General features: G+C 34.1%; 3 protein-coding genes and 1 pseudogene across 5 annotated transcripts; 3 read left to right on the top strand and 1 right to left on the bottom strand.

The window, feature by feature from the left end:
- The first annotated feature begins 3407 nt into the window (after window positions 1-3407).
- On the top strand, window positions 3408-6053 carry LOC112505417 (annotated as a pseudogene).
- A 1112-nt stretch (window positions 6054-7165) lies between these two features.
- LOC112506848 (gluconokinase) lies at window positions 7166-11143 on the top strand. The gene is made up of 5 exons (XM_025111148.1): window positions 7166-7353; window positions 7869-7919; window positions 8000-8042; window positions 8329-8408; window positions 10413-11143. The coding sequence occupies exons 2-5, from the start codon at window positions 7901-7903 to the stop codon at window positions 10817-10819; spliced, it is 549 nt and encodes a 182-aa protein (XP_024966916.1). The 5' UTR covers window positions 7166-7353; window positions 7869-7900; the 3' UTR covers window positions 10820-11143.
- A 1506-nt stretch (window positions 11144-12649) lies between these two features.
- On the top strand, window positions 12650-13575 carry LOC112507513 (11 kDa late embryogenesis abundant protein-like). The gene is made up of 2 exons (XM_025112136.1): window positions 12650-12785; window positions 12865-13575. Exons 1-2 carry the CDS (start codon window positions 12678-12680, stop codon window positions 13255-13257), a joined length of 501 nt encoding a protein of 166 aa, XP_024967904.1. The 5' UTR covers window positions 12650-12677; the 3' UTR covers window positions 13258-13575.
- A 3480-nt stretch (window positions 13576-17055) lies between these two features.
- On the bottom strand, window positions 17056-25971 carry LOC112506430 (zinc finger CCCH domain-containing protein 31-like). Of its 3 annotated transcripts, XM_025110455.1 has the most exons (3): window positions 25752-25971; window positions 22282-22327; window positions 17056-17973 (listed from the first exon to the last, which is right to left on the bottom strand). In XM_025110455.1, exons 1-3 carry the CDS (start codon window positions 25816-25818, stop codon window positions 17232-17234), a joined length of 855 nt encoding a protein of 284 aa, XP_024966223.1. In that variant the 5' UTR covers window positions 25819-25971; the 3' UTR covers window positions 17056-17231. The 3 variants fall into 3 exon arrangements, with proteins under 3 accessions (XP_024966223.1, XP_024966226.1, XP_024966225.1); XM_025110458.1 differs by lacking the exon at window positions 22282-22327 and having other exon boundaries at window positions 17056-17897; window positions 25752-25959; XM_025110457.1 differs by lacking the exon at window positions 22282-22327 and having other exon boundaries at window positions 25752-25958.
- Window positions 25972-26194: the final 223 nt, after the last annotated feature.

Genomic DNA, 26194 nt, shown 5'->3' on the forward strand with positions numbered 1-26194 from the left:
CTAATCGAGAGATGTTTCGGCTTATATTCTTACTAATATAATTTCGATTACCGATGGACAAATATTCTTATCTGCCGATCTATTCAATGTTGGAATCCAATCCGCTATTAATGTAGGTATCTTTGTTTCCAGAGTGGAGTCTGCAACTCAAATTAAAGTTATGAAACAAGTAGCCGGAGTTCGATCGACAAGGACATGGACAAAGAATAAAATGACGGTGACTGGTGGTGATTATGGTTGAGAAAAATCGGGTCATCAACATTCAACCATTGAGATCTTAAAGTATCTTGGTATATTTGTTCGTCAACAGAAAATCAGGTCATCCTACGACATGGAATGAATGAGGAGCCATCATCGTCTACAAAAAACCGGGTCTTGGCAGATCTATTCGAAGCTACATTAGGTAGATCAAGAGGCATCATCGATGGTCATCGGATGATGGTCTCTATTGTTTATCGGGTATGGATGGTGGTCGTGTTATTTTTCGGCGACTAGAGGTTTTGGATGCTTAAGATGCCATAGATATGATGAAGAAGATGATATGGGAGTCTAAGGTGTGATCTGGAGAAAAAAAGGGGGACTTTTAGGGGTGTTTGGGATTGCTTATAAAAATAACTTATTGACTTGTTCCTGTGTGGCACCGTTAATAAGCATTTTTAAGTGTTTGGATAAATAACTTATACCGGTGCCAAACCGGTAATAAGAAGTTTTAAAAGAAGTTAAACTTTTCTAACCTATAATAAGTTGATAAATGTTTTTGTAGAATAACATAAGTTATTTCAAATAAGCAATCTCAAACACCCCTTTAGGGTTTAGTTATATGGTAGAGAGAGAGAAGAGACGTATGAGAGAATGTATTTAACAGTCTATAAAAAATTACTAAAATACCCTTATATATTTATTTAAAATTTATATTAATTATCTTAAATGGTTGACTCACATTGGATCTTACAGTTATCACAAACTACCTAATTCTCATTTGATAAGGCTCCTAAGTGTGTGTGTGTGTGTATATATATATATATATATATATATGTGTGTGTGTATATATATATATATGTGTGTGTGTGTGTATAGAGAGAGATAGGTTCATACGAGAATGATATCTATTTATAAAATAAGAGAATGGCCAAATTACGTACAAAATTACATGTGATTTTACATCAATGGCCAAAAATGTGTGTGGGTGACCCTATGGTCGTGTGGCAATGTCGCGTGAATCACATTTGATTTTGTACATGATGTTAGTGTAAGATCACATATGATTCTAAAGGATGTCGAGTCCACCAAATTATAAACTCCAACTATTGGCTAATTGCAACCAAAATTGTAATAGCGGTAAGCCAGGTCAAATCCACAGGGGCTGAGTTTTAACTGATTGCTGCCAAATAGTTCAGTACAAGAACAAATTATTAAAAATAAATACGACAATGTGGGGGGGGGGTTGATTAATTAGACTAAACATGAGATTAAAACTAATATAAGCAATGAAAACAAAACCCAACATTAGTTCACTCTCGATGATGATNCTAAAGGATGTCGAGTCCACCAAATTATAAACTCCAACTATTGGCTAATTGCAACCAAAATTGTAATAGCGGTAAGCCAGGTCAAATCCACAGGGCTCGATTTTAACTTATTATTTCCAAATAATTCAAGTACAAGAACAAATTATCAAAAGTAAATACAAAAAGGGGGGGTTAGATTTGATTAATTAGACTAAACATGAGATTAAAACTAATATAAGCAATGAAAACAAAACCCAACATTAGTTCACTCTCGATGATGATGAAAACACTTATCAGTGACCTCACAAAGGTAAAAAGATAGGATAAGCTCAATCCGGTTATGGTTATCAACAAGCTCTGACAACCTTTATTTTTACCTAGTTAGACATTAGCTAAAATCAGCTCTTTAGCTAAATCTTAACTACAAATGGAACAATGAACAAGCTCTCAACATCGCAAGCGTAATTAGCTTTAACGAATTAGAAAACGCTGACTCAAAGAATTAAGCTCATATGCTCCGCTTATTATCACTTTGATTATGAGATTTCAAGAACTCAAATTGAAAACCTTATTGAATTCAAAGAGTTCCATTGTTACTCAATCAAAGCCACAAGACAAATACGTATTTAATGTTTTGAATAACAATCATTCATAGGACTATTAACTAATCGGCCAATTTACTTAACATTCAAATGAAATTAACGATTAACTTAGAAATCAAACAAATAAACTTGTCCCAAATCATTACAACGACATCTCAAAGCGAAAAAAAATCAAAAATCTAAAGTTAACGAATGTTGGAATAAAGAAATTAGCTACATATAGCTAAACTAGGTTACCGATTCAAAATGTTTCAAGGATTTACCGAAAGATTATAACGAGAGATTGGTGAGAAAAATCCTTCCAATCGATCGGACTTGTTGCCTCTCTCTCGATCAAACCGACCTGCTCCCTTCTCCCTCGCTCGAACACGCCGACCTGTTGCTTCCCTCTCGAATCAGGCGACGGTTCCTCCTTTTTTTTTTCTTCTGATTCTGGGTTTTAGTTTCACCCAAATGGGCCTTGGTTTGGCAACCCATGCTTAGATCCATGTTCCTTCTTTATACCATCATGAAACCCAAACCATAAATTGTAAATGGTTTGCTTGTTTGCTATCATAAAAAGAAATACATGTTACACTCACTTGGGTCCTGTTTAATCTAGAAATTCACTAATATAAGGTAATTTGATATTAAAGATATATAAAATAAATCATTTATCGGATTCAGTCATTATAATTATCTCATTAATATGTTGTAAAAATGAACTCAATATTGAATGTTTTTAGAATTAATCTTATATTATTAATACCTATGAATTATTTTAATTACTTACATTTTATATTCATATAGCTGCAAATTAAATAAAAAAACCCTAAGGGTAAAAAGTGTAGGTTTTAAAAATAGTTTGTACTTGTTTATGATATTTAATAATATAATTAAAACAAAAAGATATTCAATATTATGCTCATTTTAAACGTATTGACAAGACGATTGTAATAGTGTAATTGGTAAAAAAACGTATTTTAGTTAATATATATTTGTGTTTTAATATAATAAATTAAATTAAATAACTAATTGTAAATGTGTAAGTTTTTTTTTAATGAATTAGAAAGTTTATGCAGAAAAAATATTTTATGCATAGAGTTCCCCTCCCCCCTTTTTTCTGTAAACTCCTCATTTTTTGCATAAAGTTAATTGTTAAATTATTTTTCTTTTTGTTTTGCCTTAAAATAAAATTTATGCAAAAAATCTGGCTATTTAAGGAAAAGAGTTCCCAAAAATATTTACCACAGGATCAAAAAAAGTACATTTTCTAACATCTGAACTCAACATTTTTGCCAAATTTTTGTAACCTATTATGAAAATTGCTAACGTAAACTTTGGGACTATACCTGGGTATTAGAAATTACAAGGGATATTAGAAATTATCCGTGTAATTGGTTAAATAGTTCATATGTGAATCAGTTAATTAGATATGTGAATCATAACTAATCACACGGGTTCATATGTGAATCAGTTAAATAGTTCATATGTGAATCACATCGGTTCATATATGAATCACACGAATTTACATATGCACAAATAGTTCATATGTGAATTACACGGGTTAACATATGCGCTTGTTTTCCGCCTATTTGTAAAAGTTACGAAACTGTCCCTCTATCTTCCACATACCAAATGCGACCAAATTATCTGGTGCTTCACAGTCAAAATGTTGACCGCTTCTCTATGTCTCACACATTTAACATTTCTCAAATAAATCTCTCCCTATACACACACACAGATATATAAAAACATATATATAAGATTGGATTCTTGTGAGAAAAAGAGTTAAGATGAGAAGCGTAATAATAGATCTTCATCTTTGGATGCACATTAGCTTGAGATGCACCAGATCAATCCTCGTATCAAACATTATTTATGGGTGAGTTTGAGATTAAAGGTGATCAAAAGTTCAAATCCCTTCTCTCCTCACACGATTATTCGCATGTATATAATGGTCAAATATATTTATCACAGCATCACAAAAAAATCATTTTCTAGCATCTGAACTCAATATTTTTGCCAATTTTTTGTAACCTATTATTGAAAATAACTTCTACGAACTAAATATCAAAAACTTGCTAATTCCATTTTTAGGACTTTAAAGGGAACTTTGAAAACGGCTACTCATTAATTTCCATCGTATTTTGATTCCCAAAATAACTTATTTGGACGGGTGTTGTACATCCATTTAACCAATTTTTGTACGTATAAATTTTTTGGAGCGTGAAAGATGTTAACATTAAATTTTGAGGAACGCTCTGAGATATTACACGGGACATCAATCAAACAATCGAAAAAGAAAATCCATCAAAATCAATCAAAAAAACTTTTTAAAAAAATTCTCAAAACATTGATATTCGGCTAAAAATATATCTGTACGACTTTACATGCTTTCGATTATCTTTAAAAATCTATCCACAAGAGAGAAACCCTGTATTCACCGGTGCTTATCCACACTGGCAACTTTATAATTGAGTTGGAATTTTCAAGTCAAAGTTTGTGTTCAAAATAGAAAATCTAAAATATGATGGAATTGAAGTCTTCAAAATAAATCTCTCGTAATTTCTAAGAAATTCTATGACATTTAATTTTTCTATAATGAATTGGGATATTTTCGGTTTTATTTTAGTTTCATTGTCAAAGCAGCAAGAGAATGATAAAAATAATGCTCATCTTTTAGATAAATACATAATAAATATCTCAATTAATTGTAACTTAGAAATAAATCATAATTGAGTTTATAAAACACTAAAAATATCCAAATGTTGTAATATTTCTTTATATGACTTAATTTATAGGATCAAATATTTGTGTACCCTATCTAAAATTGTTGTAATAAGTATATGTATATATAATATATTTATAACGTTTTTTGGTGTCTTAAAAAACTTTCAAGAGCACTTTTGGAAGAAAAAAAAAAGTCCAAATAGCTTTTATAGGACATTATTTAAAAAAGGTCAAATAATACAAGTGTTCAATAAAAAGATATGTATAGGAGGAAACTTCTTAATTAAAAGTGTCATCAAAAGTGTTTGTATAAATTTATTACAACATTTTTAGATAAGACAAATAAATATTAAGTCTTATATACTGTAATCCTGTAGAATAATCTATCAAAATATTTTTGATATAGAAACAATAATATTAAAGAACACCAATGGATTGATGACATTGTCGGCTTTATTCTTCACTCTGCACTCTTCATCCCGTACTTCTCTTGAAAATACAGTCATCGTAATCACCATGCCAACCCTAATTCTCTTGATAATGATGAAGTTTACATCTCCAAACTTAAATCAAAGGTCAAGGTTTATTCCAAAATCCTTAACAACCCACCCGATCGAGTGTTCACTTTGGCCTTCAGGTTGATTGTGGAATTTCCGTTATACCTGTTAACCAATGTTTATGGCAAGAAGTACGAATGATTTGTCAATCACTTCGATCCAATGAGTCCAATTTTCACCGAGCGCGAGCGTGAACAAGTCTTGCTTTCTGATTTAGGACTGATTGCAGTCGCATATGCAGTTCGTCAAGCTGTATTGGCTAATGGAGCTGCATGGGTGATGTGCATATACGGAGTTCCTGTGCTTGCTATAAATGCATTTTTCGTTTTATTCACTTATCTTCACCACACTCATCTCTCCATGCCTCACTACGATTCAACTGAGTCGGATTGGATCAAGGGAGCCTTGTCTACCATCGACAGAGATTTCGGATTCCTGAATAGGGTTTTCCATCACGTCACACACACTCATGTCTTGCACCATTTGATCTCCTACATTCCACATATCATGCAAAGGAGGCAAGGGATGCCATCAAACCAGTCGTGGGTGAGCATTATAAGATTGACAGGACACCCATCATCAAAGCCATGTGGAGAGAGGCTATGGAATGCATATATATCGAGCCAAATGTAGGAAACGAGCACCAAGGCGTATATTGGTATCACAAGATGTAATGGCAATGCATAAAGTTCTATACATATGTCTTTTATCAACGCATTTCTTTAGACAACAAGACGCTCAAAATGGTTGATCACTATGACTTTTTGTTTTTATTGTTCATATTTAATGAAACTTTATTAATTATTTTATCCACCAGATATCAGTTACCTCCTCGTAATTGAGCTTTTTAATGATAGACCATGATTTATAAGATGTAGTTATAGTATATATCAATTTCGACAGCCATTTCATTATTATTTTAAACTCTAGATACTTCAAAAATATGCACCAAACAGATATGCATCCTATATAAGAGGATTGCAATAGATTTATAAAATGCTTTTGAGCTTCTTAAATAATGTTTTAGGACACTTTTAAAATAAAATGTCATATTAGTTTTTTTTTATTGCATACTTTTGAGAAGTGTGTTATAAACAAATCTTCTATTAGGACGCTTTTGTTAATAGGACATTTTTTACGTAATGTTGCATAAAGTTCTTAATATGACACTTTACTTCAAAAACGTCTTAATAAGTTATCTAGGACATCCAAATGTGTCATATAAACCTATTGCAATCCTCTTACATATGACACGTATCTATTTGGTCATATAAAATTAAGTCCTATAAAATAGGTTATTAAATACACTTAGAGATTTATGGCTTCCTATAAATCCGATTTTATTGTAGAGTGCTAAAAAAAGCGAAAAGAGCGGTCAATGATCCATCGCTGATCACCGACAAATAACCCAAATCCGTTGGTAATCACCCACGAAGCATAAAAATCATTTATTTTTAAACTGTTTTTCACAAACTAAACTTGTTTTGTAATGTATCGATTAAAACATATAATACATCTCCAGAAACTCAAATCAATTGTATATTTCAAAAGGGGGTTTCACAGAAACTCATATTTTAGTTGATTTTATTTTTTATTTTAAATTTCAATGAAGCTTGAGTTCAAAATACCTACGTATATGGAAAATGTGTTTGAATTTTAATTCAAAAATAAGAGAAAATTAAGGAAAATATGTTTAGTGTGTTGAATTAATTTATTGGGCCCACGTCGATTATTTATATTTTGACTTTTTCTATAAAGACTTTTAAAAGTTGAACTCGCAATAAATAAATAAAAACAAGCTTATGGAAAAGAAGGTTTTTTGGGTTTTCCAGAAAGCTTAACATGTTGGGTTGGAGGTGCTGAATTTATGTTGCCAATTTGGTCGGCCGTTGAGGGTAGTCGACGGTCGCACATTCTCCGATCACTGTAACCGGATTCATCGATCGCTCATTTTTGTAGTTCTCCATTATTTTGGTAAGACTTCTCTTTCAATTGTGTTTTGGATGGTCTCTCATCGTCTGTCTTGCAATCAAAGTGTGTTAGTTGTTCTCCACCACTAATTTGTTGTTTGATGAGTTTATTTCTTTCATGATCTGATTAATTTCATTGCGAATTGGTATATATTGTTATTGTTTGATGAATTTTCACTTTAGGTTTCTTTCTCCAATTCGGTAAATTTCTCTAGTTGCTTCAAGGAAACTTTGATAACAGGTTTTCTTTCTCCAATTCGGTAAATCATAGAATTTTTGTAACTTTTTTTGGGTTAAAATAATATAGATCACTGAAGAAAGGTAGAACAGTAGCATAGTATTTTTCATGTGGATTTCATACCTATTATCAGAATTAGTTTCCTTTTGCAGAAAATAATTGGATCCTTATCCTTGTTTTTGTGTTTGAATGATATCCTTTTCATGAATAAATTGCTGTTAAAATTATTTGCATTTTTATTGTTCTATTGCCTTACCAACTTTTCCTGGCTGTGTGATCAGGAATATAATTTGTTTGTAATTAAGCTGCTCTTATGGGTTCCAATCACCAAGGTTTTCTCCCTAATCTTGTCTGTTCACCATCTAACACAATGAGTGATTTTGTTTCTTCAGTTAATATTTCTGTTTCGCAGGGATCGCTGTTGTAATAATGGGTGTGAGTGGTGCCGGGAAATCGTGAGTTTCATCTTCATCATCATATTACTGATTTTAGAAATCTATTTATGATGTTGGTACGAGTGTATGTTTCTGTTAAGTAAAGGCATTCGATTTTTCGCACCAAAAGCAGAGTTGATATCTCATGTCGTAATGCTGCTTTTCTACGATTATATTGCTACCAATAACTTCATTACATTGTAGCATCTAAAATGAAACGGGCATTCAAAAAATTCAAAACTTTTCATGTCCGTATACTTTGCTCGAAATTATTTGTGAAAGCTCTTAATTTTCATTGTTTATTTAGAACTGTAGGAGAAATGCTTGGGAAAGCTCTAAACTGTAGCTATGTTGATGCTGATGATTTTCATCCACAGTCAAACAAAGGTAAAGAAACAGTAATCTTCTATGTACCACATTTCAATAATTCTTCTGATCAAATCATAAAGGTTGCAAAATTTTAGCAACCATTGCATGAAAGGTGCGTCAAATGATGTTTTAAGACATGGAATGATGTTTTGTGTGAAATTAAAATGACCATTTCCGCCTGAACAGCATAACACCAAAAAAAGACTTGTGTTCTGCCTCCAACTAAACGGTATAACACAAAATATTTTTGTGTTAATGAATCGTGAATCACCAATTTCTTTTTGAAGCATGTCATATTTTATGTATGGCAGAATTTACACACAGGGGCAGACCCAGTCTTGCATACGGTGGTATGGGCCACCACTTTGTTCTTCTGTCGCAGTGTAAAAAATTAGGGTCATGAAATGTGTCACCATATCATCTTGTTGTATGTCACAATATATATTTTGCAACTATAAATCTATAATGATAACACAACTTCCCCGAGTTGGTTGACATTTCTCCCAACCTAGGCACATGTTTGAATTCTGTTTGTTCCGCTTTCTTAGTTTTTAGCTATTAATTTCAGACTTATTATGTTTCTGAAAAAAAATTGCAATAAAAGATTCGAATATAGGACCCCCACCCCCCCATCTACGAAAAGTAGGAACTAACCAACAGACTACTGTTGATTTTTGTGAAAAATATTTATATCTTCGTTTCTTATAGTCAAATGGTGCTACCACTTGGAAAAATTTCTAGGTCCGCTTTTGCTCACACACACTTCTCATTTTTGGTGAGACTTAAACCCTTGATATAAGATCCCACATCGGTTGGGGAGGGGAACGAAGGTTGCCTTATAAGGAACTCGATACCTTCTCTATCAGACACGTTCTAAAACCGTGAGTCCATGTGTGTGGGCAAAGTGGACAATATCTGGTATGGTTGGTCTGGGATGTTACAGATGGTGTTAGAGCCGGGAACTAGACTGGTTTGCCAGCGTCCCAACTCCCAAGGGGGGTGGATTGTAAGATCCGGAGGGAAACTATGGTTGCTTTATAAGGAACTGGAAACCTCCTCTATCAGACTCGTTATAAAACAGTGAGTCCATATGTGTGGGCAAAGCGGACAATATCTGGTATGGCTAGAGATGGCCAAAAACCGGTCCCGGGCCGGTCCCGGGCCAGTCCCAATCGGTCCTCACCATTCTCATAACCGGCCATAACGGGTCCCGGTCCCGGTCTCGGTCCCGGTCAAAAATGATAGGACCGGTATAGGTACTTTATAACCGGTTATGGGCCGCCGGTCCCGGTCCCGGTCCCAACCGGTCCCAACCGGTCCTTCATTGAAAAAATAAGATTTTTTATTTTATTTTTTTAATGATATATATTTTTAATACATTATAAAATTTACAATTGGGTCACTCAAATACACTTTAAAAATGCGTTTTAATATAATTAAAATTACGTTTTCTTATAAAAATACATTATAAAATTTACAATTGGGTCACTCAAATACACTTTAAAAATGCGTTTTAATATAATTAAAATTACGTTTTCTTATAAAAATACATTATAAAATTATTTAAAAATACATTTATTTATAAAATTAATTGAATTTTCGGGCCGGGCCGGTCCATAGTCGGTCCCATAACCGGTCCCGGTCCCACGAAACTACCAAAAACCTCAACCAGTCCCGGTTTTCGGTCCCATAACCGGTCCTCCGGCGGGCCGGGCCGGGCCCATTTGGCCATCTCTAGGTACGGCTGGCTTGAGATGTTGCACTTGACCCCTTGGGAGGCTGGCTTCTACTACCAATGACCTGGTGTCACCAAATCTTGTGGGATGCTATTCACCATATTGTAAAAATTTGTGCGATATTTTTTTGTAGCGATATTTTTGGTACGTGATTGGAATGAAAACAATATAATAGTACTAATTTATTACTATTATGATGTTTTTATTGGTGTTTTCGTTGCAATTTTCTTGTTTCTATAATGATCAATGATTATTTGTGAGTATAGTGATATATCTGATAAAACAGAAAAGATGAAGAACGGGATCCCTTTGTCCGATGAAGATCGAATCCCATGGCTTGAAAGGCTTCGGAGTATTGTGAATGCAAGCTTTGTCAGCGGCAAGACTGTAATTCTCGGGTGTTCTGCCCTCCAAAAGCACTACAGGGACATTCTTAGATCTGCTGACCCAAATTATGAAGGTAGTCGAGGCCACATATGTGCTGTTAAGTTTGTTCTATTGGAGGTAGGGGTGAAGGTGCTTATGGATCGGGTGAAGAAAAGAGCAGCAGAAGGGAAGCATTTCATGCCGCCTCAACTTCTGCAATCCCAATTAGATCTGCTTCAGATTGATGCCTCTGAAGGGATATTTACAGTTGATGCATCGCTTAGTCCTGAAGCCATTGTGGACAACATTAAAGCATCGCTTTTCTGATCAAGAATGACCGATTACAAACCATGGAGATCTGGTCATGGATTTTTGGTCGGGACCGGTTATGAACAACAAATCAAGGGGCGGGACCGATTTGGTTCCCTCCCAGGACTGATTTTTGGCCATCTCTAGTTACGATGCAAGAATTGATTCCATAAGGTCGGGTTTTAGGATGAACGTGTGAGAAAAACATAAAACTAAAATTACTACAATCTATACTTCTTTATAAAACGGCATTTACGATTATCTTGAACTTTTTAATAGGTACCACCTATCAAGCTTGATGTACACAGTTTAAAGCTTCTTTCTGCAAGTCCAACTACTCTCCTCCCCGCTAGAATTTTCAAAAAGTATTAATTTATGCTTCTTGTACAAGTATCAAAGCTTATAACCTACAACACTCACTTCCCGTGCAATAACCCTCATCCACCTTCCTTCAAATCTGCCTAATTTCTTTCCTCCCTTACTTTATCGTCTTCTTTCCCCTGCAATTCCTATGGTTTTACACAAACAAACACACACCAAGTCAGTGAATGGGTTCTTGATTAGTCTCGATTGGTGTCGATATGTCCCAATAGGGTGTTGGTCGATCTTTTTTTTTTTGGTTGGTCTCCATTGGTTCCCAATCCTTCTCGATAAAAATTGAAAGTGATAGTCTATGGTTTTACATAAACAAATAATAAATCAATTGATAGGTTCTCAATGGAAAATAAAGGTGGTAGGTTATGGTTTAACATTATAAACAAATACCAAGTTGATGAATGGATTCTCGACCATTCTCGATCAGTCTCAATAGGTTCTCGCTCAGTCTCAATGGGTATTGGGTTACGGTGATGAAGAAAGTGGTGTCTTAGGACGTTGAACAAAGTGTTGAATAAGTTGACGTCGAGTTACGGACTTACGGTGTCAAGTTGTTGTACTCACTTGAACGTATATAAATATTCGTAATGAATATAACACATACATATCATTTCACGTAGAAAATGGTTAAAACAAAAAAAATATCGATATATCATATCGAAGGACATGAAATTCTTGTTTTTAGATGTAATTTGTTTATATTAGTAATTTTTAAGATAATTTATTTTAAACTTTTAAGGAGGTAAAAAATTGAAAAAGTCAAAAAAGATAAGCATAGATTGAAATTAAATGTTACTTTTTAACCCCGAATCAACTTAATTAATAATTTTAATGAAAAACTATATTTAATATGAGTTGTTGGATCAAATAAAATGGAGGGTTGATATTAGTTCTCATGTTTACAATGAAAATTGAGTTTATAATTGAACTTCCCCCCTCCCTCCATCTATCTCTCTCTATATGTGTGTATAAATAATCGTGTGAGAAGGAGAGTTACGGTGAGAAATATTAGAATGGATCTAAACTCTTTGAATACTTTTAATTTCATGCTCGTCCATGAATTATGCTCTAAAAATTTGATCCGATATATGTTAATGTATTTCATTAATATTAACATTCAATTAAAATTGATTAAAAAATAAATACCACTTCTTACTGTTCTTATCATTAACTTCCGTTTAACCAAAACTCAACCGTATATATTCTACCATAATGTAAAGCAGAGCTACAAGTCAATGCTTTCTGGTTGGTTCATATATATGAAATTGGTTTTAAAAATTAGTCATGGATAAAGATTACAAAATTAATTAATTAGTATAAATCATTTCTACGTGTCTACAAAGTGTCAAAATAATATGTACGCGATTCTTTATAAGCCACGTATCATTGTTGTGCTACGTGTCACAAGCCCACAACACCCTTACCGAATCTATTTAAAGCCTTCGTAGCCTGCTCTCTTTCGAACATCATATCGTTTTATTCAGACAACAGAAATATCAGAATGCAATCAGCCAAGAATGCAGCGGCGTCCGTCAAGGAGTCGGCGGCGAACATGGCCGCCTCCGCCAAAGCCGGCATGGATAAGACCAAAGCCACCATGCAAGAGAAGGTTTCAGTGATTCAGTTTTGCTTTGACTTTATACGATTCATACTATTACTAAAATCAAATTGGTGTTTTGGGAAAATAGGGTGAAAGAATGACTGCACACGATCCGATGCAGAAGGAAATGGCGACGGAGAAGAAGGAGGCGAGGAAGAATCAGGCCGAGTATGAGAAGCAGGTGGCGCGTGATCAAAACGCCGTACAGAGACAGGCGACAGAAGCCACCACCGGGACTGGGACGGGGACGGGGACGCACTCCTACTCCACCACCGGAGCCACTGGTTATCCAACGGGAGGTCACCAGATGTCAGCGTTGCCGGGACATGGAACGGGAGAGCCAGCTGGACATGTAGAGGAAGGGGTGGTTGGATCTCATCCGATTGGAACTGCTACCGGCACCGGTACCACTTTGGCGGGACATAACCCAAAAATAGGTGGTGGTGCCGGTGGTTATGGCACCGGCGGGGCTTACCGTTGATGGGTGTGGATTAGGCTTTTTATTGTAGTTTTGGGTCTTTATGATTTCAAGTTAAGTTATAAGTTGCGTTTTTGAGTGTCAATGTTGTCTCGAGAATCTTGGTAGGTCTATAATTCACTTGGTTGAAAAAAGATGTAATGAATTTAGGCTACGTAATGTTTGGTTTTTTTTGAAGTAAATAATAAAAGTTTAAAGGAAACTTAATTATTTGAAGCCTAATTATTGAAGTTCATCTGAATGTTTAGTACTTGAATGTAGTAATGCAAATTTAGAAGGGAAAGGACATAATACGAAGCATGAAGTTTGGAGTTTCCATTAATTGAATAGGACATGAAAAGAAGCGCAGCACCCTGTCTTTTATCTAAAAAAAAAAAAATCATTCTACCTTGCATTAAAATAGAACCAACTTTCATCTTATTTTAAAAAATCAATATTAACATTTAAAATCGTCATTTAAGAGTCTCTATTGAGCTTCTTATTTATTTAAGAGACTGATTAAGCTGTTCAGRACAGGTAACATGTAATTTAATTAAAATAGAACCAACTTTCATCTTATTTTAAAAAATCAATATTAACATTTAAAATCGTCATTTAAGAGTCTCTATTGAGCTTCTTATTTATTTAAGAGACTGATTAAGCTGTTCAGAACAGGTAACATGTAATTTAATACGACTTGACCGCAAATTATTTAAACAAACAAATATTATGTGGAAATTATTTTACCAAATCGTTATTATTATTAAAACAAATCAAAATCAAAATTAATATTACGTGGAAATTATTTTACCAAATCATCATTATCATTAAAACATTAAAATTAGGAAACTTAATCGTGCACTTCCAAAACACCTCCTACCTCTTCTCCCTCCCTCGGTTGCAACCGTAGCCCTCCCTCTCGCCTACTGTCGTCGGCGTCTTCTGCTGTCGACGTCTTTTGTCGCGGTCGTCTTCTGCCACCGTAACCTTCCGTCGCCGTCGCTCACATTTCTCATCCGACAACCGCTGCCCTCTCCAACGATCTTTGATCAGGCATCCATTCATCATCTATCTGCGATTTTTTATTCCTTATGGGAAGGGTAAGATGTATCTATCATCATCTATCTGTAAAACAAACATTGCCTCTACCCCAAGGAGCAGAGACTGTTTTTGTGTTTTGTAAACAAACATTGAAACAAATGATGTAAAAATTACTCACGGGAACAACCCACAATGAAACTTTTTTTTCCTTCAGTCACTAGGTATAATGTATTGGGGCTGTCAACAACAGTTGGAGATACATTTTTCAAATGCACAGATATTGAAGCTATTGACTTGGCACTAATGGAGAATATTAATTCGATGGAATTCAGGCAACTTGTTCATTCAATTTTGATACCACTAGTAAAGAATTGCCCCACAGATCTGTAGGAAGAAACACAATATGACCGTTCATCCCTCATTCTAATCTGTGCCAAAGGCAAAAAAAGAACATAAAAAACTTGATATTATGGAAAAGTAGCATACATTTTAAATTATGTCAATAAGTTACAACTTATGATATTATAGAGCATATTATATGCAAGTTGTGAATGAAAAACGTTCGCTTTTGAGTGTCAAAGACTGCTTTGGACCTGTCCTTTTTGACCGTTCGAACCAGGATGAATGCAGGCATGGTTTGTTTTTAGTCAGTTCCAGACTCAGATTAGGCTTCTAGGCACTTGTGAACTTCTTTGGACCTGAGCTTCATGTGAGCAGCAACTAACAGAGAGATCTTTAGCACTAATGAATCCAGTCCTACCCTAGTAAGTAACCTTGAGGTTTGAATCAATGGAATTTTGTAAGAAATAATTATGGAGCTGGTACAATAAAAGTGGCACTTATAAGCTTACTTCATATGTACAGGGCTCTGTGAAGAGGAGTGAAAATCCCTCTGCTCCTTATCATTTCAATTGGTAATGAGCCTCATATTATTATCTACCGCCACCAGAATCATGTTAAGTAACTACTCGGTGCATTCATCATCATAGAAATACCGACTATTCTAGAAATAATCATGTCAAACACTCTAAAGAGCATACAACAAGACTTCAAATGATGATATCAGTCTAGCACATATTAACAGTGAGATGAAGAACCGAAAAACCCAAGTCATATGCACATTCATTTTATGGAAAAAGACTATTCTGATAGACAATTACCTTGATTTTTCTGCCAAAATTCCTCTTTGTTTTCTTTTTCCTGTATCTTGAGAGCTTTTGCAATGGGGTTTTCATCTCTTGTAACTGGGATTTGACATAATGGATGAACATTTTCCTATAAACCCAATTTTGTTGTAATGTTGCTATCATTATTTTCATATTGAGATTTTCAAAAAGTTTATTTCGGGTTTGAAGAGAACCAATATGAAGATCAATTTGACTATAAATCATGGTGGGCATGTTTCAAACAAATCCATTCTATTATGGAGGTAAAGCTGCATATTTGAAATATTTTGATGTAAGTCACATAGGTATTAAAGTCTAAGACAACACGTTGTTTGGAGGTAGGACTTAATTCTAGGAGTTGTAAAAATAAAAAGAAATATGCACCTATTCGGCCAAAAATCCAGTTGGGTAGACCGAGAAAAAACAACATAGAAGAGGAGGATTTAGTTATTGGAAGCAATATAAGAGGAAGGGGTTCAAGAGGTATGAGTTCATGGGTTACAATTATAGGAGTAAATATAATAATTGTGATTCACATTGTGTTTAAATGAATCAAATATTGTAGCTAAAAGTATGTTTATTTTGCAGATTTCACAGGTTAGTTTTGAGACGAGTATACCAATTATTGCTCGGGAAGGTATTTTCAATATGTATAATCAAATTTTGTTTGTACATTTGCATATAACTTACATATTTGCACTAACTTGCAAATGTTTACATATGGCAAGTTGATATAGGTGATGTACAAATTCCTAATGAAGTTCGATCAGTTCCATAATTTACGGTTGATGGTTAACTTTGATAAGGATGATTCAAGCAGTCAAAGATTGAAGATTTTCAACCATTTTTTTTGTAACAATGTCTTGTCATCGACTTTATTCTAATTTTGATGATTTGAACGTTGTGAACAAACTTTTATTTTGGTTTAATTTGTCAAATTTAATTTAAACTTAAAAAATTGATACGAATTGGTTGGATATAAAAATCTTGAATTTGATATTTAATATTTATTTTTTATTACATCAATTAATTTTTTCTATTAAATTATTTTTTTATTGCATTAGTAAAAAACAAATTTAATTTTGGTAGTTTGGACCCTTTTTTTTAAATAAAATCTTCAATTTGATATTTGAATTTTTTTTTATTTAAAAAACGAGATTTAAAATGAAAAATAGATTTTATTATATTAATTTTTGAAAAAAAACAAATTTTAGATATTTTTCTATAACTATTTTACAATTTTAAAATATGACGTGAAATATCAGTTTTAAAATAAAAAATTAATAAGACGTGTAATATCTTATTTGACAAAAGATTTGGATGAAATCAACATTAAGAGGTCAACAAAAAGTTTGATAGAGACTCATAAATGATGATTTTGAAAGTTAATTCCCAAAAATAAGAATAAGATGAAAATTGATTCCATTTTGGTACAATTTTTCCTTTATAAACCAGAAAGAATAAATTCCTTTTGTGTTTTTGAACTAAATAGCAGTAGCTTTTATGTTTATGTTTATATGAAAAATATCTCCTCCCATTGTTTTGTTGATACATAATATATTAGATAATTGGTTTACAAAATAACACATTAAGGTAGAGACCATTACCCAGTAAATGATGATTAAATAATATAATACCACCATTTGCTTTTTCCATTAGTGAACACCCACGAAATGAATACTAATTTAATGTAATAACAAGTTAAAATCTCTTTTTCTCTACTTTAACCACCACACCACCCATACAAATTATATCAAAAGCTCACATCCAATTGAAACATTCATTTTCATTTCACATTACACCACTTTTCCGAAGCTCGCCATTCCCATGTGCAAAATGGCACCTTTCGCCAAAAGTGCAACACCCCTTTGCAAAATTCTCGCATAATTTGGTCTTGTAGTTGCTCATCGGTGGACCACTGGCTGCTGCTGGTCTCACACGTGCTCCTGCTGTTGTTGTTGAACTCACACTCACTATCAGTTCTCTAACCATACCACTTGCTTCTTTGATCTGTTCAAAAGTCCCCTCCAGCTCAATGTTCCTCAGATTAGCATCACTCTCATGATCTCGGATTGCAAGTTTCACTCCCGTCTGTCTGCAGATCTGCTTGGAGTTCACACCACCTTTTCCGATAATAGCACCTGCAAGGGATGCGTCCACGCTGATTTTGGCGGTGGCTGATGCACCAAAGCTCGCGGCAACACCTGGCGCTGGTCGTGGTGGTGGCTCAATGTGGTTTCCGAAGCAGCTGGGGATAGGCTCTTGTGAGGAGACAATAGGTTTCCCGAGTTCCCATGCACCATGGGCAAAGTGGCACTTGTCGCCAAATTTACAGCCTTCAGCAGTGTTGTATTTAGTGCACATCTTGGATTTTGTGGCTGGTGTTGCGGAGCTGTTTTGTATGCTTGATGGAGCTGAAGGAGTCCTTACGGCTGAAGCCGGCAGGAGATTCATCACCTGCGCAACGGCGTTATAACCTCCAGGAAAGTAATGAAGAAAGTGACAGTTCTCCCCAAATGGACAGCCATCCATGCTACAATAACAACAATTTTTTTTTCAGGCAAAAAGCCCACATTCTATGAAATAGAAGTAAAATTATTCAATGCTTAGGTGATCAGCTATTAAAATATATTTGAGCCCTACTGGGAAAAAGTTATTTGAGCTCAACCCTGGTAATATTTTTTCGAGCCGAGCACGAATAACCTTGCAACTCGAACGACACGGCTCATTTAAGAACCCTATTCATCACCATGTCAAGGTCATGCATCGCAATATCGTGTCCATGGCATGACACATCGATGCTTAGGTGATAGGCGATTTAAATGAGCCTAACCCTGTGTCAACACTCAAACACCTCCCTAGGCTTTATCAACCACCAAATATATTATAACCAGGACTTTTCTTGTTAGGCGACTTAAGTGAAAGGAAAATTATATCACCATCAATATAAAAAAAAAAAAAGGTTTAATGGCGGGGACCTCATGGCCCCGTGGTCCACATTTGTGAACCCTACCTGCCCTACCTCTATAGGCAAGCACCGGAAAAGACATCCTGTCCTCCCCTGGAATTGAACCTGGGTGGGCAATCAACTCAGGGCAAGGCGTTTGCGGAAGAGAGGTGGCCACTAGGCCAAGGCCTAATGGTTATAGTATGTTCACATCCTAACAATCACTACCTCATATAGATATTATATTTAACACGGATAGTATGTATCTTCCAGCTGATGTAGATATATGTATGCATAATTATATGTATCTCGCAATTCCTGTTGATGACACCACTGTACTTGCCCATATATCCAAGGTTTTCTCTTTATAGTTTATTAGCATTTAACATCAGCATGCTTTTATACCAAGTATTAGAGGTGGGGATTGCATATTTGCATGACATGCATATACATACACAGAATGCATGCCGGAGAGCATGCTTTCCAACCCATTAGAAGCTCAAAAGTCAATGTAGCTTCCATTTAGCTTCCTACCTTATAACATATCCAAGTCCATTTCTCTCGTAACATTTACCTCCACGTTAAAAAATAGTGTGCAACTGTATCTGATGCTCCCGAGGATCGATTAAAGAAAGAGAAGCAAGATCCTCTTATCCACCAAAAAAATGTTTTCACTACCATTCAAGATTAACAAAATACTAGCTTTATGATCCATGTATACTTGTTCTCATATCAACACATCTTCACAATAATTTATCAAAACCATCAAATTAACTTCATTTACACTGCTTTTGTAGCATGTGAGATTATGTTTAGATATAACAGATGAGCACTTTGACTTGAATTGTCAACTGTGAACAATTTATTTAGCACAATACCACATCCCTTGTTTTGTAACCTTCATATTGCATTTCTTTGGATTGCTTTCGATCCATAACTGGGTGAAATCCTTCATAATGATCGCCTAAGGTATGATTACACATTTCAACACAAGTAGATAAAAATGATGTCACATTGAGGCTACATGGTAAAGATGACTTCCTCATTACAAGAAATTTTCTATTCATTTTGGAGTATGTCATGTCCTAAACTTCACATATCCATACCCATACGATAAGTTCTTAAAGATCAAAAAAGTCATTCTTGCAACCAAAATAAGAGTCACCACTTCTAAAGTATGATGGCATTCCGGTTCCACTTATCGAAGGATTATTTTATCATATGAAATTCAAGTTCATATAAACTAAACTATTACAGAACTCAACAATCAACTCTTTTCCTTTTTGATACAGAACAATCAATTCTAAGGGATCAAATACGGTGACTTAACTGTAAATGCTTTGCACAAGCATCTTGCATAATAAGTTTGCTTTATCCTTTCTTGGTGTGTCTATCAACTTGTCATTTGGCCTCATTCCTATGTACAATTGCACTTTCAGAGCATTCGCATTCTCATACAACACCCAAAAAAATATAACTAACATAATACTACCATAAGTTCTTTTCTTTGTTAAACATGGAAACATACTCCACTATTACTAATAGTCTTGATTCTTGCTATTATAGACTTCTTGGTAATTTTGTTATAGATCAACATAGTCGTGGCACCTTACTATTCTTTATAGATAGCTCAATAGATCTTTAGTCTTTACTACACCAAGATACTTCCAACATTTATCAGATTCTCCCAAACCTCAACCGCACACCACAACAAAATGGGGTCATCGGTCAACAAAATGAACATCCTCTAGATGTTACACGACCATTATTGTGACCGCTGTGGAAACAGAGTCTTTCATTACTGTTACACGAGCATTATCGTTACACCTACAAAGAAATTATTTACTTTAAATGACGTGACCTTTGTGGAAACAGTCTCTTTCTTTGATAATTCTAACCTTTAAGGGGAGAACTTACGTGAAGATAAGAGCAAAAGACTAGTTCCTTCTTGATTTTCCTAATGAATTTTCCTCTTCACCTTCTGCTATGGAGGTTGTTCCCATTGACTCGCCACAATCACCATTTCCAAGTTCTCCCAGTATGAAAAAGGAATCAGATAATGTTGTTCCACTACAAGTTTATTCGAGGAAGAAAAGACCAATCTCTTAACCTATGCGCACTGTCTCCTGTTCAAGCTATTGTTCCAAAATGCACGAGCATTACACCACCACCGGATCCTAAGTTGTACAACCCCCCGGTGAGTCTGAACAAGCAAGTCATATAGACCTACCAATTGCCCTTAGAAAAGGAACCAGAACTTGTACCAAGCATCCATTGCACCTACTAATAACCTACCAAAAACTCCATTGCACCTACTAATAACCTACCAAAAACTATCTCAAAGACAGAGCATTCCGGAGTAATCTCCATACCATATCCATTCCAAAGACAAGTGGAAGGACTCTATAGATGTATAAACGGACGCCCTAGAAAAGAAACAAATTTGGGAATTGGTTCAGTTGCCAAAGAGGAATGGTAGGATGCAGATGGATTAAGTACAAGCACATGGCTCAATAGAAAGATATAAAACAAGGTTGGTGGCCAAAGAGTTTACACAAACATATGGTATCAATCATTTGGAGACCATTGCTCTTGTTGCAAAGATGAATACCATATGTATTTTTTTCCATTGGCAGCTAACCTTCGCTGGAACTTGCAACAGCTTGATGGGAAGAATGGATTCCTTCATGATGACCTTGAAAAAAAATCACATGAAGGTCCAACTACTTTTGAGTCGAATAAAGGAAAGGTGTGCAAGTTAAAGAAAGCACTCTAAGAACTTAAGCAGTCCCCAAGAGCATGGTATGGGAAATTTACTAAAGTGATTAACTACTCTTGGGTACGAGGAAAATCAAGGAGATCTCACTTTGTTCATGAGAGTTAAGGCACTCTAATTCTGGCAAAGTCACAACTTTGTTGGTTTATGTTAGATGACATTATCATAACAAGTAGTGATGCAAAGGAAATGAACAATTTAAAGCAATGTCTCTTGAAGGAATTTACCCTTGAAGAGTTTTGAAAATTAAAGTACTTCCTAGGCATTGAAGCAACACATCCAAAGCAAAAAATTTCCATCTCCGAACAAAAGTATGTGCTATGACTTGTTGCAAGAAACAAATAACGGACTTTAAACCGGTTGGCACTCCTATTGAGTTTAACCATGTTCTTTGTGATGCCCCAAGTGATCCGGGGGTGAATAGCGGGTCCTATAAAAGACTTGTTGGAAGATTGATCGATTTACAAATTACACATACAGGTCTTCTACTTTGAGAGACCTATCATTCGACTCCCTCATCGTTCAATTATGCACATGCTAAATATATGCAACATCATCTCAAAGTTCCACACCAAGGTTGGAACAGAATATCAATCAATAGGATCACCAGATAATCATATAACAAAAGCCAACATTTGCAAGTTTGAACATGATTATACAGCCTATTTTATCAGCCTAACAGCATGAATGAACAGAAACTTCAGCACGTTAACAGACTTAACATTTACCCAAGAAAAACCAAAGAAGTAAGAAGATCCAAAATGAAGTATGTCATTAACTTAATGCAAGCATCTCTGTACCTCATTACTTATTATTTCTTCTAAAGCGAATACGACCCAGTATAATGCAAAAATTAAAAATGATGTCTGAGATTTGTATTAGTATAATATGTTGTTTGCCAAGCAATTGCCATATACCCAAATGTAGATTAACATATTGATTAGTTGCTGTATGCCAACTTTTAGTATCAGTTTCTTTTACAAACTTCATAAAGAGAACTTTTCAGTTAACTACCAATATCGGTTAACTAGTGAACTTAGTTAATATTCAATAGTTTGCTTAAATTAAGGAACTTTTCTTCAGGATAAATCTTTTAGTAAATAGGTGAGGATTTAAACCTGAAAAACTTCATGCAAGGCTTTGATTTGCTTCCCAGCTGCGATTCTGTTACAACACATTAGGTGTTTTCTTTCAGTTAGACTTCTCTTGAAATCTTCTGTTCTACATACTATATTGAGGAGGAAAGAGAAGAGGGGATGCCTTTTGGCTTACTTTGTGATCATTTTTGCAAGACATGATCAATGCTGTATTTGCCTTTTCAAAATCAAGAACTTCAAATACTTTGAACATTTAATAAAGTTTATTTTAGTTATCATCATCATTGAAAATCTTACTCCTACAAAATGAAGTGTAACAGTTTTCTTCTGGATTGTCATGAATAACATAGATATATATATACATACATACATATATAGGGGTTAAATCAAATGAGAACCACAAAAAGGTTGCAAACCACGTGAGAACTGAATTAAAAATAAATTTTTACATGATATTTTTTCATCAAATACTAAGATTCAAGATATTGCTTCACATATATTTGTTTCATAATGTGACAATTTCACATGTATTTGTTTCACCATAAGAATATTTTTTGTGTATTTTTCATTTAATATGTTAAATCATAGCTTATGATCAAAAAAGATAATGTAAAAAGATATTTTTATATCGGTTCTCAGAGGTTTGTAACCATTTTGTGGTTCTCATTTGATTATCGTCCTACATATATACATATGTATAAGAGAGAACTCACTAATTTGCGATAACCGTGAGATCCAATCTCAACCACAAATCAAAGGAGAAAGTAGGTAATTAGTAATTTTGGTTATTTTGATTTAAACCTTTAATTAAAGAGCGTTTTAGGTATTTTATAAATCTTATCTCTCCTCTCTCCTCTGGCGACTGGCATGAACTTTCCATTGTGATACCAATTGTATACACATTGTGATACATTAATTAGGACCATTCTCTCTATATACCCACATATATCTACTCATACCCACTGCATACATGATGTGATACCCACTGTGATCACCGTGATGGATTTGTGAAATGAGGATAACATAATGTGGTCAGTGGAGCTAGGAGGAAAGCGACTGAAATATAGAGAGAATAAAGGGAGGACTTGTAGGGATTTATTATTATCCAAATGAGAAAATTGAGTGAAGGGATTCTTATGACTAAGATACCCTTTTTAGCTTATTTATGAAATATCGGATCTCATGGTTATCACAAATTATAGAGCTCTCATTTTATTAGGCCCATATATATATATATATATATATATGTGTGTGTGTGTGTGTGTGTGTGTGTGTGTGCGTGTGTGTGTGGCAATGAAAAGTAGACCCAGTATAAGTAACATCAGTTCAGTGCCATAAGCGTATACTACATACATATGTCAAGAATTTTTTGATAGTGCGGAAAGCGTATTAGAATTTTTGTAAAACTTACATGAAACAAAAAGTAAATAAATATATTTTATAATCTAAACTTATTAAGAAACAAAATACTATAACAAACCTTGAAATTACAGAAAAAGCAAAAAAAAAAAAAAACAATATCCCATTCCTTAAATAAGAACCTGGTTCTATGATACATTCTCTAAACTTTTTTCCATATGCGCTTTTGGTGCCTAAAAGTAGTAAATTTGTACATCAGTTTTTATGATGACTTTCATCATCTATATTGGTTCTTGTCTTAAAGATAGTTGATTCATAGGGTTTTTCCATCTATTTTAATTTTAAGTAAAAGGAGGGTTGATTCACTACAAGTAAACACATCTTTAATTCATTTATAACAACTCAATCTCATTGAGAAATAGAAAAACAACGAAAATCTACGAAAAAATTTTCACTTTATGATTTATCATGATGATGTTTTGAGACCACGATTTTAATTACAGAAATTGAAAAGAGTCAATTGCATCTATTAGTCCACCTCTATCAAATTGGTATCATATATAAGTTTCAGAAAATTGCTTTCATAGATAAGTTTAGAGAATGGAAACACATCAAGATTGTTGTATGATCTGTTAAGATCGGTGCTCTGTTCTTATAAAATATTTGGGTCCTTATTTATTTTTGAATTAATCTATACCATCTTATTAAGCAAATTTAGCAAAAGTCTTAAAGTCTTAAAATACTAAATGACCAAAATACCCTTTATACTCACTTTTTTTACTTTTTCACCCCCTCCTCTCCTCACATACACTCACCCTCCCACAACCGATTTTTTTAAAATTATAATTTTAAATTTACACTTTATATCTCTATAATTAATCGTATATCAATTAAAGCATGTTTAAAAAATACATTTTTATTTTAACAAGTTATACTATTATAATCGTCTCGTTAATACCTTCGAAATGAGTCTAATATTGAATAGTTTTTGACTTAATTATATTATTATATATTATATATACTGTGAAAAAATATTTTTAATATTTATGATTTATACTTTTATAGTTATTTATTTATATATTATACTATATATTTTGGGGTTTGGCTGTCCAAATTGCACTGTATAATATGTTTTGAATTAATATGTTCTTGGGTTTTTTTGAAATATATATATATATATATATACATGTATTAATTCAACCTTAATCTGAGTTTCTGGACAACAAAGAGGGTAAGCAGTTGAAATTTCATTCTAAAACCCATCTTTTTTTGTCTTTTCACGGYTTATGATCTGTCAAATTTGTAGTTTTCTTTATTGATTTTGAGTGTTTATCTTAAAACTCAAATTTCTTGGTTCTTTGCTCTTGGTGTAAATCGAATACATTTGTGGATTCGTTTAAATATGCTGGATTTTAAATATATTGGATTTTAAACTGTCATACAATTTTTTTCATCGATAGTCTGTAATTGGAACCATAACTCTTATTTATTCAAATTGTATTAATATGTAAGACCAAGTGTAACCTATATCATCGTTAAATCTTATGTTATAAAACAAGTGGAACTTCAAAATCGTTAAAATTCATGTTCCCGCCGCATTGCGCGGGTACACAACTAGTAGTTTCATCAATATAAATCATTGTGCTTGGTATTTTAAAAAATTAATATGTATTTGTATTTCTAATTTATTTTATTTTTTATACTCATGCTCCCCTGATTCAAAATTTGAAATCCTGGCTCCGCCACTGCCTATATGAAGCCACTAATCAAAAACCTTCAACCATGGTAGTTCTTGTTAGAACCCCCAAAAAGGCAACCATTGTGGACTGATGCTCTTATGAACCAATAATACTCTGTTATCCTATCGCACCTATGCGCCTACAAATTCAAAGGCTTGCAAGGATTGATTAATCCAGAACAGTAAATTCATCTTCCAACAGAACCAAATTCACCAAATCAAACTGCGTTTACAAATTAGGCTTTAAATCCCAAGAACATTCCGGCTCAAACGACAAGAAAACATATCGCAAACGCATGAACAAAATAAAAGCAAACTAATATCAAATCAAAGAGCTCGCATACATATATACATATGAAACATATAAGAACATAAATGAGCATAAAGAACCAACCTGACTTGGATCTTTTTGCACCACCATTGGCTTTAGCTTCAGGCCTCCCTCTCTTACGAGTATCCATATCCCAAATACGAAATAGAATGAATCGGTTAGGTTACGAGAAACCTAATAAGATGGTGAATTAATCGATTCCCAAAAACCCTAGGCGAGGGTTTTTGCGAAAACGAGGAACAGTGTGGTAAAGAGCCGCAAGGGACAGAAAACCAATGGCGGTGGTGTATTTATATCTCGGACTTAGAATAAGATTTCTTTTTGGTTTTAATTCGATTTGGATTCCGCGTATTTCACCAACTCGTCGTGGAATTGACAGGCATGCAAAATACCCTCAACTTCACTCATCTAATCCGCCATTAATATATATATTTTATATATACTAGAAGTGTACTTACGCAATGCTGCGAGATATATCTTGATTTTAATATTTTATTTTATTTTTT

The sequence above is a fragment of the Cynara cardunculus genome, assembly GCF_001531365.2.
Source record: "Cynara cardunculus var. scolymus isolate 2C chromosome LG 2, CcrdV1, whole genome shotgun sequence".
In the NCBI taxonomy this organism is placed as follows: domain Eukaryota; kingdom Viridiplantae; phylum Streptophyta; class Magnoliopsida; order Asterales; family Asteraceae; genus Cynara; species Cynara cardunculus.

Excerpts from the sequence above, each read along its gene's own strand:
- LOC112506848 (XM_025111148.1), top strand. Across the intron at positions 8,043-8,328 it reads GTGAGTGGTGCCGGGAAATC|AACTGTAGGAGAAATGCTTG; the intron begins GTGAGTTTCATC and ends TTGTTTATTTAG. Across the intron at positions 8,409-10,412 it reads TCATCCACAGTCAAACAAAG|AAAAGATGAAGAACGGGATC; the intron begins GTAAAGAAACAG and ends CTGATAAAACAG.
- LOC112507513 (XM_025112136.1), top strand. The coding sequence starts at position 12,678 with ATGCAATCAGCCAAGAATGCAGCGGCGTCCGTCAAGGAGTCGGCGGCG. Across the intron at positions 12,786-12,864 it reads AAGCCACCATGCAAGAGAAG|GGTGAAAGAATGACTGCACA; the intron begins GTTTCAGTGATT and ends TTGGGAAAATAG.
- LOC112506430 (XM_025110455.1), bottom strand. The coding sequence starts at position 25,818 with ATGGATACTCGTAAGAGAGGGAGGCCTGAAGCTAAAGCCAATGGTGGT. Across the intron at positions 22,328-25,751 it reads TGCAAAAAGATCCAAGTCAG|AATCGCAGCTGGGAAGCAAA; the intron begins GTTGGTTCTTTA and ends GTGTTGTAACAG. Across the intron at positions 17,974-22,281 it reads CCTTGCATGAAGTTTTTCAG|CATGGATGGCTGTCCATTTG; the intron begins GTTTAAATCCTC and ends TTGTTATTGTAG.